The 15,006-nt window shown below is 50.1% G+C and overlaps 1 protein-coding gene across 4 annotated transcripts in view; it reads right to left on the reverse strand.

Annotated features, from left to right (window-relative positions):
* LOC105491103 (serine hydroxymethyltransferase 1) overlaps nt 1-15,006 on the reverse strand; it is a 38,838-nt gene that overhangs the window by 4,480 nt on the left and 19,352 nt on the right. For all 4 annotated transcript variants that reach the window (XM_071082467.1, XM_071082466.1, XM_071082469.1 and 1 more), the window contains exons 5-9: nt 14,388-14,548; nt 7,379-7,460; nt 6,686-6,898; nt 3,425-3,541; nt 105-227 (exon numbers count right to left, since the gene is read on the reverse strand). In XM_071082467.1, coding sequence (XP_070938568.1) covers nt 105-227; nt 3,425-3,541; nt 6,686-6,898; nt 7,379-7,460; nt 14,388-14,548 — 696 coding nt within the window. The remainder of the gene's footprint in view (nt 1-104; nt 228-3,424; nt 3,542-6,685; nt 6,899-7,378; nt 7,461-14,387; nt 14,549-15,006) is intronic.

Below are 15,006 nucleotides of genomic sequence, written 5' to 3' on the forward strand. Positions count from 1 at the left end.
GCTGCAGCAACAGAGCCTGGACCACATCCCGGTTGCACAAACTGAGGAGCAAGCCCTAATGCAACCACAAGAACAGGCCTGCTGAACACCATCTGTGTCTGTACCTGTGACTATTTTGTAGCCCAGCTCCATCAGTGCCTCAGACAGAGCCCTGCAGTTGGCCACCACCTGGTGCTGATAAACTTTAAATTCCAGAGTCATAGCTTGCTTCAGGGCCACAGCAACCCCTGGACAGGAAGAGACAATAGGTCAGGAGAACAGGATAAAATCATACACAGATGATAAGTCAAACAACATTCCTGTTTTTACTCAAGCTTCCTTGCTTTTCAATGTCACCCCTTGCTTTTGGGTTGGATTACATTTTCCTCCAAAATGATATATTTAAAAATTTATTATTATTATTTATTTTTTGAGATGGAGTTTCACTTCTGTCGCCCAGGCTGGAGTGCAGTGGCATGATCTTGGCTCACTGCAACCTCTGCCTCCCAGGTTCAAGTGATTCTTCTGCCTCAGCCTCCCTAATAGCTGGGAATACAAGCACACGCCACCACGCCCAGCTAACTTTTGTTGGTATTTTTAGTAGAGATAGGGTTTCACTATATTGGCCAGGCTGGTCTTGAACTCCTGACCTCAAGTGATCCACCTGCCTTGGCCTCCCCAAGTGCTGGGATTACAGGCATGAGCACCGTGCCCAGCCAAAAAAATTTTTTATTTTTATATTTTTTGAACAGGGTCTCACTCCCATTGCGTAGGCTGGAGTGCGGTGGCATGATCACAGTTCACTGCAGCCTTGACTTCCTGAGCTCAGATGATCCTCCCATCTCAGTCTCCTGAGTAGGTGCGACTACAGGTACGTCCTACCACACCTGGCTAATTTTTTTTTTTTTTTTTTTTTTTTTTGAGACGGAGTCTCGCTCTGTCGCCCGGGCTGGAGTGCAGTGGCCGGATCTCAGCTCACTGCAAGCTCCACCTCCGGGGTTTACGCCATTCTCCTGCCTCAGCCTCCCAAGTAACTGGGATTACAGGCGCCCGCCATCTCGCCCGGCTAGTTTTTTGTATTTTTTAGTAGAGACGGGGTTTCATCGTGTTCGCCAGGATGGTCTCGATCTCCTGACCTCGTGATCCACCCGTCTCGGCCTCCCAAAGTGCTGGGATTACAGGCTTGAGCCACCGCGCCCGGCCTTTTTTTTTTTTTTGAGAGATGGGAGTCTTGCTCTGTTGCTCAGGCTGGAGTGCAGTGGCGCGATCTCGGCTCACTGCAACCTCCGCCTCCCAGGTTCAAGCGATTCTCCTGCCTCAGCTTCCTAAGTAGCTGGGACTACAGGCATGTGCCACCATGTCCAGCTAAGTTTTGTATTTTTCAGTAGAGACAGGGTTTCACTATATATTGGCCAGGCTGGTCTGGAACTCTTTTTTTTTTTTTTTTTTTTGAGGCAGAGTGTTGCTCCATTGCCCAGGCTGGAGTGCAGTGGCGTGATCTCAGCTCACTGCAAGCTCCGCCTCCCGGGTTCATGCCATTCTCCTGCCTCAGCCTCCCGAGTAGCTGGGACTACAGGCACCCGCCACCGTGCCCGGCTAATTTTTTGTATTTTTAGAAGAGATGGGGTTTAGGCCGGGCGCGGTGGCTCAAGCCTGTAATCCCAGCACTTTGGGAGGCCGAGACGGGCGGATCACGAGGTCAGGAGATCGAGACCATCCTGGCTAACACAGTGAAACTCCGTCTCTACTAAAAATACAAAAACTTAGCCGGGCGAGGTGGCAGGCGCCTGTAGTCCCAGCTACTCGGGAGGCTGAGGCAGGAGAATGGCGTGAACCCGGGAGGCGGAGCTTGCAGTGAGCTGAGATCCGGCCACTGCACTCCAGCCTGAGTGACAGAGCGAGACTCCGTCTCAAAAAAAAAAAAAAAAAAAAAAAAAGAAGAGATGGGGTTTCACTGTGGTCTCAATCTCCTGACCTCGTGATCTGCCCGCCTCGGCCTCCCAAAGTGCTGGGATTACAGGCGTGAGCCACTGCGCCCAGCCTGGTCTGGAACTCTTGACCTCAAGTGATCCACCCACCTCAGCCTCAAAGTGCTGGGACTATAGGCGTGAGCCACTGCGCCCGGCCACGCCTGGCTAATTTTTTATATTTTTAGTAGAGATGGGGTTTCTCCATGTTGGCCAGGCTGGTCCCGAACTCCTGGGCTCAAGTGACCCGCCTGCCTCAGCCTCCCAAAGTGCTGAGATTATAGGCATGAGCCACTGCGCCCAGCTGATATGCTTCTCTGAGGAACTGCTGTTGAGGTAAGCGTGGAAGTTTCCCTAAGCGTGGAAGTTCTGTGCTAACATTACCGTACCAAAGCTGTTAAGCAAGATGGATTTTACATCCTTTTTAATCTTGATGTGTGAAAATGATTACTTAGCAGCCCTAAGAGCTGATGCTCTTGACGCCAGATTATGCAGCTCTCTCAGGTCAGAGCGCAGGTAGGAGGTGCAGCCTTCGTCCTACCCTGCACCACCGTTCAGACTCATCTGGTACCTTGCATTCAGTCCTGAGCGCTGCTTCAAGGGACACAGAGAATGGAGGGTAAGGAGAAGCCACAGGCCTGTGTCCCGCACACAGCCGCCTATCGATACTTGTGAAAACAACTGGAAAGGGCGTCCAGAGCAGCTGGGGATGGGGTGATCCCTGCATCCCAGAGTTGAAGCAGCCGTGGGTGCCAAGTGTGTAGGTGTGACAGGAGAACATGAGAACACGCCTGGGACCCCAGCTCCTTCCACCCCTATGCCCAATATCTCCTGATCGCTGGTTCCTCTCTAGAAGTGCTCGTGCGTCTCCTGACCGAGAAGCTACACCTTCATCCTGAGCCCCTTAGCGGGAATGAGTTCTACCAATGTCCTTGTTCCACAAAGGCAGTGGGATAACTCTTGAGTCATCACAAATGTCCTAAGCTACTTGTACAAAGAGAAAAAGAACAAGTCAATGAGAACCTGCTGGGCAGTCATGGAATCTGACTCAGGAGTCACTGATGTGGCACTGGTGCAGGGTGGGAGGCTCAGACACAGGGGCCTCCACCACCACAGGCCAGGTCCATCAAGGGCAAGGGGGCTCATCCTGCAGGGTTTGGACCCCAATCTCTCTCACTTGTGCTTTGCCCTCACCTAACTGTCAGATTCCTTCCTTAAGAGGGCTCCACGTACTTTACAAAACCCAGCCTGACCCACAGGTTTGCCTCTGGGTGGCCGTACACATGGAGTGGATGCCATTCCCTATTGTCCCTACCTTAGGCCAGTCTCAACCATGCCCTACTCTGTGTTAGCATCTCCTGGACAGAGACAGCCCTCCAGCTTTTTCCCTAGCGTGGAAGTCCTAGCACACGATTTTGGAGGACAGGTGAGATGGGAATTAGGGGCCACAGGATGAGCAGAAGCAGATGATGTTTTACCAGCAATGGCGTGGTTGTGGGGACCTCCCTGCAGGCCAGGGAACACAGCAGAATTGATAAGAGACTCCAGGTTGTACAGAATCTCTTTGCCAGTCTTGGGATCCACATTTTTCACTCCTAGAGGAAGAAAAACATCACAATGGGATCGTATGGACTGTCCCCTCTTTTTCATTTTAGGCTCAAACCCAGACTGGCCAGGGAAGTATCAAGCACAAGCCTGGCCTTTATCCTGGCATGGAGAACTGGTTTGTAACACAGCGGAGCAGACGGGGGCCCTTGCCTCCTGAGGGCAGACCAGTATCCTTATTCTTTGGCAACAAGGACATCATGGATGACTCTGGCTAGAATGCTGGTTTCAGCACCTCAACTGTTCACTTGCCTCCTCTGATGGCATCTCTTCTTAACATGACTATAACAAGGCCTTAAAAATGAAAGGACAGGCTAGACGCAGTGACTCACACCTGTAATCCCCGCACTTTGGGAGGCCAAGGTGGGTGGATCACGAGGTCAGGAGTTTGAGACCAGCCTGGCCAACATGGCAAAACCCCATCTCTACTAAAAATACAAAAATTACTCGGGCATGGTGGTGTGCACCTGTAGTCCCAGCTACTCAGAAGGCTGAGGCAGAAGAATCGCTTGAACCCGAGAGGCAAAGGTTGCAGTGAGCCGAGAGCTCACTCCAGCCTGGGTGACACCGTGACACTCTGTCTCAAAAAAAAAAAAAAAAAGAAAAGAAAAAAAAGGACAGAAATTTCCCTCCACTAACATTGTAACCAAGAATTCAAGAATTTGCCCTGGGCCGGGCGCGGTGGCTCAAGCCTGTAATCCCAGCACTTTGGGAGGCCGAGACGGGCGGATCACGAGGTCAGGAGATCGAGACCATCCTGGCTAACACAATGAAACCCCGTCTCCACTAAAAATACAAAAAAATTAGCCGGGCGTGGTGGCGGCGCCTGTAGCCCCAGCTACTCGGGAGGCTGAGGCAGGAGAATGGCGGGAACCCGGGAGGCGGAGCTTGCAGTGAGCCGAGATCGCGCCACTGCACTCCAGCCTGGGCGACAGAGCGAGACTCCGCCTCAAAACAAAAACAAAAACAAAACAAAACAAAACAAAACAAAAAAAAAAAAAAAAGAATTTGCCCTGGACATCTTTCCTTAAAGAAATGTCCATGTGGCCGGGCGCGGTGGCTCACGCCTGTAATCCCAGCACTTTGGGAGGCAGAGGCAGGTGGATCAACTGTCAGTTCAAGACCAGCCTGGTCAACATAGTGAAACCCTGTCTCTATTAATAATACAAAAATCAGCTGGGCGTGGTGGCAGACACCTGTAATTCCAGCTACTTGGAAGGCTGAGGCAGGAGAACGGGTTGAACCCGGGAGGCGGAGGTTGCAGTGAGCTGAGACTGCGCCACTGCGCTCCACCCTGGGCGACAAGAGCAAAACTCTGTCTCCGGGGCAAAAAAAAAAAGTCCACGTAATCCCAGCGCTTTGGGAGGCAGAGGTGGGAGGATCCCTTGAACCCAGGAGTTCAAGACCAGCCTGAGCAACAAAGAGAGAACCCATGTCCACAGAAAAATTTAAAAATTAGCCAGACGTGGTGGCACGCACCTGTGGTCCCAGCTACATGGGAGGGTGAGGTGGGAGGATTGCTTGGGCCCAGGGAGTTGAAGTTGCAGTGAGCTTCGATTGTACCACTGCACTGCAGCCTGAGTGACAGACTGAGACCCTGTCCCCAAAAATAAAATGTGAAGAGTCTCCAAGATGTGCTGAAGACAAAGCTCATGTGGCTGAAGATGGAGAACAAGGTTCCTTTCTGAGAAAAAGTTAACCATCAATAATGGCTACTATTCAGTCATAATCTATAACAATTAACATCTATCTAGAGCTTCTAGTGAGCCAAGAACTGCTCTAATCACTTTACATAAATTCATTTAATCCTCAAAAGAGCAGTCCAAAGGGACAGGTACTATTATTACAGTCCCCACTCTAGAGGTGAGGAAATGAGGCACAGAGAGGCTGCACAACCAGCCCAAAGTCATACAGCGGGTGTGCAGCGGAGCAAGTATTTGCTCTGACAGGCTGGCTCCAGAATCCCTCAGCACTGGGTGAAATGAATCACATCAACACACAGTGGGGGAAAAAACCAAATGACTCCCGGGCAGGTGGGAATGGCTACCTGCCTCAGAAACATCAGCACAGCTAAAGAATTTGCTCAGAGGAGCAGAGAGGCAATGGGTGTTGAGAAGCTGAGGGGGCATGTGGCTGTGTCGAGTCCCAGCCAGGGGCTGGGCAAGAAGACCCTGCATCAGGTAAGAGTAATATAGTCACCAGTGGGCTGGTGTCTCTGCCGATGCAAAGTTGGCACATCAAGTCTCACCACAGGCTAAATGATGACCTGACCACTAACAGGCTTTCCCAGGTAAGGGAATTCGAAAATAAAGGGAGTGCCTAGGGGTAGGTTATAAGGTAACGGAAAGAAAAACCTTCACTAAAATGATATTAATGTTTATACATCCATGTCTTCTAGTTTGACTACCGTGAGTCTTTCTCTTTAAGAAACATGACAGACCACTGTAAGTTTACCAGAATAATGCAGCCTTGTGAGGCCTCCCAGTAGCCCCCAGCCAGCCATGTACCCTCCTTTCATTCAAACACCTGCCTCTCAAGGGAAGGATTAATTCAGGTAGTGGTTGCTGATCCCCCTCCTGTGTTCCTAGGACCTGGACGCACAAAAGTGAAGCAGGAGCTGTGGCTGACAGCCTCCTTCTGGGGAATCCTTTCTTTTTTTTTCTTTTTCTTTTTGAGACGGAGTCTCGCTCTGTCGCCCAGGCTGGAGTGCAGTGGCGCGATCTCGGCTCACTGCAAGCTCCGCCTCCCGGGTTCACGCCATTCTCCTGCCTCAGCCTCCAAAGTAGCTGGGACCACAGGCGTCCACCACCACACCCGGCTAATGTTTTGTGTTTTTAGTAGAGACAGGGTTTCACCGTGTCAGCCAGGATGGTCTCGATCTGACCTTGTGATCCGCCCGCCTCGGCCTCCCAAACTGCTGGGATTACAGGTGTGAGCCCTCACGCCCCGCCGGGAATTCTTTCTGTAAAGCCTGTCACTGCTTCTTCCTAAGCAGCTCTTTAAGGGACTGGGATCTTAAGATTTTCCAGGGATCCCAGGTCAGAGTTTTTCCCAGCTCCCTCAACTGAATCTGAACCCCCACAGGAGAAATGTAAACCATGGTACCCGTCTGTACCCAACATTCGGGAGCACACCTTTCCTGTAGAAGATCATGCCAGCTCGGCAGCCTCGCAGGGTCTTGTGAGTGGTGGTGGTCACCACGTGGCAGTGTTCAAATGGGGAGGGCACCACGCCAGCCACCACCAGCCCACTGATGTGTGCCATGTCCGCCATGAGATATGCCCCGTTCTCATCTGCAATCTTCCGCAGCCGGGCATAGTCCAGGTTTCGGGAGTAGCAGCTGGTTCCTGAGACAGGAAAAGTGACACAGTTGCATCAGAGATGTCTACGGGCCAGCTGAGTTGGCTTCACACTGGCCTCTAGATACGTAGATCTGAAAGCCCAGAGATTTCTTCCCCTAAAATCTCAGAGCAAAAATGGAGAATGCCCTCAAAAAGCACCTCTGTGCTAAAGGCAACCACTCTGTCTGACTCTTCAACGTCTTGGTGGTTGAGATTTCCCCAACTACTATTGCCAACCCAGTCAGGGCCTGACATTTCTAGATGCTTCTCTGAGAACAGTCTCAGATCTTAATCCACGTAGCACAAAAAGCAGCAAACACACCTCTGTATCCTGAAAGAAACTAATATATGTGGACCCCAGAAACTCAGTTATCCAGGGCAGAAACTAGCAGTGGGCTCAACAGGGTGGGAACATCTTTCCATCCTCATTCTGTAAGAGGCACCAGGCTACTGGTGAACAAGGTCACTTTCCACCCCGCGCATCACCTGCGATGATCAACTTCGGGTGGAAGAGGCGTGCGTTCTCCTCCAGCTGGTCATAGTTGATGTAGCCAGTGTCTGGGTTCACCTGTGGAATGTCAGGGAGGCAGGTTCAGGCGGCTTCCTCCAGCCACACCTGCCTCCTGTCCTCCCACCTGAACTCACTCCGCCCGCCATGACAAAAGGAACGATGTCCTAGATGAAGACTTGAGGGTGAGACAGGATACTGGTGTGTTCAGCCTGCTCAACCAAGTATGGCTCACAGACCCAGGAGTCCCTGAGGAGTCCCAGGGTTGTAGTGAGCCCTGCTGCTGGGGCACTACCCCCCAAGAAGGAACCAAAAAGCACCTGCAGAATGAAACAAATGCGACAGGACCACACAACGTAAACCAAAACAGTTACCTTCAGGAACAAGACCAAAATGCCTGCTAATACCACTTCTATTCCAAGTATAATGAGGCAAGAAAAAGAAACAAAAGGCATAACAATTAGGAAAGAAGAAATTTAAAAACTGACATCACACACAGACAATACAATATACCTAGAAAATCAAGACGCAAGGGGCCAACTGTTAGAATAAGCAAATTTAGCAAGGTCACTGGATACAGCATTGAAAAACAAAAAGTAGGGCCCGGGCTCAGTGGCTCAGGCCTGTAATCCCAGCACTTTGGGAGGCTGAAGCGGGCGGATTATGAGGTCAGGAGATCGAGACTATCCTGGCTAACACGGTGAAACCCCGTCTTTACTAAAAATACAAAAAGTTAGCTGGGCGTGGTGGTGAGCGCCTGTAGTCCCAGCTACTCGGTAGGCTGAGACAGAACGGTGTGAACCCAGGTGGCGGAGCTTGCAGTGAGCCAAGATTGCGCCACTGCACTCCAGCCTGGGTGACAGAGCGAGACTCCATCTCAAAAAAAAAAAAAAAAGTATGTAAAAGCAAGAAAGATAGAAAATGAAATGTAAATAACAAAAACCATAAAAGGAAAGACATACCAAACCTTTACATGAAACATCATTGCTTTGTGTATTTTGTGTCACAAAATGCTTGACAAATTATAGTAATTAAGGCAGCATACATTCGTGGAAGGGCAAAGCATCTGGCTTAACCAGAAGCAGAACCACACGCAACACAGGTCATTGGATCCATGCCAGTGGTGACGCCACAGTGCAGTGGGGAGAGGGTGACCTTTTCAATTAATGGCACTGGATCAACTGGGCATCCATGTGGACAAAAACGTTATCCAGATGCCCGCCTCACCCACACAAAGAAATCAATTCCAGATTCAGCAATCCCACTTGTGAATCTATATCCTAAGAACTTGAAATCAGTATGTCAAAGAGACATGTGCACTCCCATGTTCACTGCAGCACTATTCACAATTGCCAAATTACAGAAAAAATCCATGTCCATCAACAGATGAATGGACAAAGGAAATGTGACACATATATACACACAATGTAATAATAATCAGCCTGAAAAAAGAAATTCTGTCATTTACAACAACACTGATGAACTTGGAGGACCTTATGCTAAGTGAAATAGGCCAGGCTCAGAAAGACAAATACCGCATGATCCCACTTCTTTTTTGAGACAGAGGCTCACTCTGTCGCCCAGGCTGGAGTGCAGTGGTGCCATCTCGGCTCACTGCAACCTCCACCTCCCGGGTTCAAGCGATTCTCCCACTCAGCCTCCTGAATAGCTGGGACCACGGGCAGTGCCACCACACCCAGCTAATTTTTGTATTTTTGTAGAGATGGGGTTTCGCCATGTTGCCCAGGCTGGTCTCAAACTCCTGGACTCAAGTGATCCTCCCACTTCGACCTCCCAAAGTGCTGAGATTACAGGTGTGAGCCACTGCACCTGGCCGTGTGATCTTACTTCTATGTGAAATCTAAAACAACTGAACTGCTGAGCGCGGTGGCTCACACCTGCAGTTCCAGCACTTTGGGAGGCCAAGGCAGGTGGATTACCTGAGGACGGGAGTTCGAGACCAGCCTGGCCAACACGGTGAAACCCCGTCTCTACTAAACATACAAAAATTAGCCAGGCGTGGTGGCACATGCCTGTAATCCCAGCTACTCAGGAGGCTGAGGCAGGAGAATCACTTGAACCTAGGAGGCGGAGGTTGCAGTGAGTCGAGATGGCGCCACTGCACTCTAGCCTGGGTGACAAAGCGAGACTCCGTCTCAAAAGAAATAAATTAAATAAAATAAATAAATAAAACAAACGAACTCACAGAAGCAAGGTAGAATGTGGTTACCAGTCACTGAAGGGTGGCGGATAATGGAGAGATACTGAGCAAAGGGTACGAAGTTGCAATTAGAGAGGAAGAAAAATAATAAATATTTAAGGAGTGGGATATGTTGGTTAACTTGATTCAATAATTCTGCACTGTGTATACAAATCATAACATCACTGTGCATCCCTTAATTATATATAATTTGTTAAAAAAAAAAAAAAAGTCAATTCCAGACAGATTGTAGACCTCAATGTAAAATTTAAAATAATTTATTTTTCTTTTTTGGAAACACATCTCTTAGGAAGTTCATTTTATTAAACTTCTATAAACATAGGGGTCAGCCAGGCATGGTGGCTCACGTCTGTAATCCCAGCACTTTGGGAGGCTGAGCGGGGCAGATCACCTGAGGTCAGGAGCTCGAGACCAGCCTGGCCAACATGGTGGAACTCTGCCTCTACTAAAAACACAAAATTAGCCAGGCATGGTGGTGCACACCTGCAGTCCCAGCGACTTGGGAAGCTAAGGGAGGAGAATTGCTTAAACCCAGGAGGCAGAGGTTGCAGTGAGCTGAGATCGTGCCACTGCACTCTAGCCTGGGTGACAAGAGTGAAACTGTCTCAAAAAAAAAAAAAAAAAAAAAAGGGTCAGCTGGATGCGGTGGCTCATGCCTGTAATACCAGCACTTTGGGAGGCTGAGTTAGGCTCCGGCTGAGCCCAGGAGTCCAAGACCAGCCTGGCAACATGGCAACACCTCGTCTCCACAAAAAATACAAAAATTAGCCAGGCATGGTGGCATGCGTCTCTAGTCCCAGCTACTAAGGAACTGAAGAGGGAAGATCGCTTGAGCCCGGGAAGCAGAGGTTGCAGTGAACTGACATAGAGCCACTTCACTCCAGCCTGGGAGACAAAGCCAGATGCTGTCTCAAAAAAAAAAAAAAAAAAGTCACAGGGAAGCACACATAACCAGCAGAGCATGGAGTGCACCACAGGAAAAACTGGGCTCTGGGATCTGAGAAGCCTCAGGAAAGAGGAGACAGAGACAGAGAGGCTCCCTCTTCTGAAGGCCCTGCCCCAACCTTCCTTCCTCTTACCTTGGTGACCCCCTCAGAAACTACCAGCACATCTGGAGTGAAAGGTTTCAGGATTGGTGGTCCCTCTTTCCAAATAAAAAAGGCACTTACAATCCAACCCAACTACAGAAGCTTGGCCGCAAGGTTTTGGGAACCAAGACCTCATCTAGAGAGTCAAGTGGAAAGATGATTTGTGGTTTTGTTTTCTGTGTTTTGCTTCAAGGGTGTGGTTCTTTCTCAGTCACCTGAATCTGGCAAAGAAACTGTTTTATGAAATGAAATATCAATGGCTGACCTCCAGTAAAAATGGACATAATTCACCAGGCACAGTGGCTCACGCCTGTAATCCCAGCTCTTAGAGAGGCAGAAGCAGGAGGATAGCTTGAGTCCAGGAGTGTGAGACTCGCCTGGGCAACATAGGGAGACCTTGTTCTCCACCAAAAGAAAAAAAAAAAAAAAGATGAAAAAAACGGACATGATAATACAATTTTTTGTGTAGCCACAATTACAACAACAACAAAAAGTCTGTGCTGCTTTCTCCCCTTTTGATAGATTTTTCAAAGGTTTTTATTTCCTTTTTTTAATCTTGAGAGTGAGACAACAGAACAACTCCTAGAAGAATTCGCAGGCATTTATAATAAACTGCAGATGGGGTCCACAGTGCACAGAGGATGAGGAGACCCCAGTAGTCACTCAGGACCAGGGACAGGGAGGAATTCTCGAGTCACAGTGGGGATGGGCCAAAAACACAAAATGGAAGGTTGGTATTGCTGTTGCTTGGCCCTTTGTGGGGCTCCTGCTGTGGAGGGGGGCGGGGGCTAAAGGTGGAGGCAGGTGGTCTGGTGAAGGCTGGGCAGGGCAGTGGCCCTAGGACACCCCCTGACCTCCAACTCTGCAGCCCAGTGGGATGGAAGTCAGCTGCCTCTGGCTGCTGGTAAATGCCAGTAAGGTCTGTCTCCTCCTGCCCACCGAGGGCAGGACGCAAATCATCCCCCAGTGGGTGAGCTGCACCTCCTGCTGCCCAAGCTGGCCAGGGTCCCAGGCCCCACCTCTCCACGCCCATCCTGAGGTGCGTCCCCCTCACCACGCCCACAGGACTGCAGCCTGAACAATGTATATCAAAGACAGGGGGTGGCTGGAGGCAACTGGGTGCGGGATGCAGATTTTTTTTTTTTTTTGAAGATGGAGCCTCGCTCTGTCACCCAGGCTGGAGTGCACTGTTGCAGTCTTGGCTCACTGCAACCTCCACCTCTCAGGTTCAAGTGGTCCTCCTGCCTCAGCCACCTGAGTAGCTGGGACTACAGGTGTATGCCACCACGCCCAGCTAATTTTTGTATTTTTAGTAGAGACAGGGTTTTGCCATGTTGGCCGGGCTGGTCTCGAACTCCTGACCTCGGATGATCCGCCCACCTCAGCCTCCCAAAGAGTGGGATTACAGGAGCACACCACCATGTATTTTTAGTAGAGACAGGGTTTCACTGTGTTGGCCAGGTTGGTCTCGAACTCCTGACCTCATGATCCACCTGTCTCAGCCTCCCAAAGTGCTGGGATTGTAAGTGTGAGCAACTGCACCCAGCCTTTTTTTTTTGAGATGGAGTTTCACTCTTGTTGCCCACTCTGGAGTGCAATGGAGCCATCTTGGCTCACTGCAACCTCCGCCTCCCAGGTTCAAGCAATTATCCGCCTTGGCCTCCTGAGTCACTGGGACCACGGGTGTGCATCACCACGTCCGGGTAATTTTTTGGATTTTTAGTAGAGACAGGGTTTCAACATGTTGGCCAGGCTGGTCTCGAACTCCTGACCTCAGGTGATATGCCTGTCTCAGCTTCCCAAAGTGCTGGGATTACAGGCGTGAGCCACCGAGCCCAGCCAAGGCAAAGTGTTTTGTTAACTATTGTGACATGTTTCAAAATCTAGCTTCAAGGCTGGCCTTGGCCAGTGAGGAGATGTGACTGCAAACACCTAGGCGTTCTGTGAAAAGACATGACTGCAAAAAAGAGCACACGTACAATCACCAGCACTGAGACAAAGGCCGAGTACACACAGCATGCACCCAAGACCATGGAATGCCAGCCAAGGAGAAAGATGCACTGCTGCCTTTTTTCACGGTAACAAACATGAAACTAAGCAGGAATGGCACAGTTATTAATAAAGAACATGAAAAGATGGTTCCTGGACGCTAGAAAGAATCACCAACACTGGACACTAAAAGAATAAGCAAGTTACCTCTTCTCCCCATGATCCTTTATCTTTATAGATAAATCACCATGCCTGAATGAGCCCACGCATCTTACATGCATTTTTCTTTTTTTTTTTTTTTTTCTTTTTTTTTTTTTTTGAGACGGAGTCTCGCTCTGCCGCCCAGGCTGGAGTGCAGTGGCCGGATCTCAGCTCACTGCAAGCTCCGCCTCCCGGGTTCCCGCCATTCTCCTGCCTCAGCCTCCCCAGTAGCTGGGACTACAGGCGCCCGCCACCTCGCCCGGCTAGTTTTTTGTATTTTTTTTTTAGTAGAGACGGGGTTTCACCATGTTAGCCAGGATGGTCTCGATCTCCCGACCTCGTGATCCGCCCGTCTCGGCCTCCCAAAGTGCTGGGATTACAGGCTTGAGCCACCGCACCCGGCCTTACATGCATTTTTCGACCCAAGTGTTTATACAGACAGGGTCTCATGCTAAACAAGTATTTGCCTGGGGCCCTGCACACCCTAGAGGCAGCCCTTGGCACTGGTTCTGAGGGTGCTGGTTCCACTGCTGGGCTGGCTGTGTTATCAGGTATTTGCAGTGGGGTGGCAATGGCAATGGGGTGTACACCTGAACAGTACAGGTGCTCCGCAACTTATGGGGTTACATTCCAATAAACTCATCATTAAGCTGAAAATATCATAAAGTCAAAAATGCATGTGATACACCTAACCTATCCAACGTCACAATCTAGCCTGGCCTACCTTAAACATGCTGAGAACACTGTGGTACCCTACACCGGGCAAGAGAGTCAAACACAAAGCTTATTTTATAATACGGTGTTGACTATCTCATGTAATCTACTGAATACTGTATTGACAGTGAAAAGCAGAACGGATGTATGGGAGTTTGAAATATATCTATTGAATGCATGTCACTTTTGCACTATCCTAAGGTTGAACGTCCTAAGTCAAACCACTGTCTGTTCCTCTGTAGCCGCTATACACAGGCAGGGGCTGGCCCTAACATGGCCATGGAGGACTGTTGCTGTGGATGGCACAGGGCTGCTGGTTTTGGTGCTGGAGCCGAGGATGCTGCCATCCCTGCAGCTACTGCATCCTTATGCTGCTGCTGGCCCACAGGGGCTCTGAGCAGAGATGTCACCAGGTGAGGGCAGAGCTGTGGAGGTGGTGGCTGTTGCTGGGGTCCAACTGTAGTGACCTGGTTGCTATTCCCCAGGGTTGTTATTCCCAGCAGTTACCACTGCCCCTGCCACACCTGAACTCTCCTCAGTAGTTGCCTCCCTCACTGGTTTCCCTATGGCCTCAGCTCAGACCCTCGTCTCTCCATCCCAGCTGCCCCAGCGGGTCCTGAAAGCCTGAGGAGTCCCCACGGCAGGGAAATGAAAAATGGTGCAAGGTGGGGACTTCCTATAGTGACACATAAACCAAACTTATCCCTACAGGCAGAGCCAAACATCAGAGGTTTCCCAAGGAAATAAAAGCTATGGAGAGAAACACATGCTTACCTTATAGGGCATAGATTCAAAGAAGATGGACGTGGCAGAGATTTTCTTCTTGTCTGTCATGAACCCATGGGTCAGGTGGCCCCCATCTGGCAGGTCCAGGCCCATGATGCGCCCATGGGGTTCCACCAGGGCAGTGTACACAGCGAAGTTTGCAGGGGAGCCTGAAACAAGTGGACCAAAGGAGACACGATTATTTCTGACCGAGGTACCAAGTGGCATCCGGGACCTTGGCCACTAAGCCTTCACCCAGGAGTGGCAAGAACAGGCCTCGTGCCTTCCCTGAGCTCCAGGAGGTGCCCCTTCACCATCAGCCTTGAAAGAGGAAGTTCAGAGAAAGGGCACTGCCTGGGAGGGGGTACAGAGCTGGGAGCCCAAGGGCAATACAGAGAGATGCATGGCTTATCTTTTATTTATGGCAGTCCTTCTTTTTTTTTTTTTTGTTTTTGAGATGGAGTTTCACTCTTGTTGCCCAGGCTGGCGTGCAATGGCGCGATCTTGGCTTAGCGCAACCTCTACCTCCCAGGTTCAAGCAATTCTCTTGCCTCAGCCTCTGAGTAGCTGGGATTACAGGCATGCACCACTACACCCAGCTAATTTTTGTATTTTCAGTAGAGACCAG

This window comes from Macaca nemestrina, chromosome 17, assembly GCF_043159975.1.
Source record: "Macaca nemestrina isolate mMacNem1 chromosome 17, mMacNem.hap1, whole genome shotgun sequence".
Taxonomy (NCBI): Eukaryota; Metazoa; Chordata; class Mammalia; order Primates; family Cercopithecidae; genus Macaca; species Macaca nemestrina.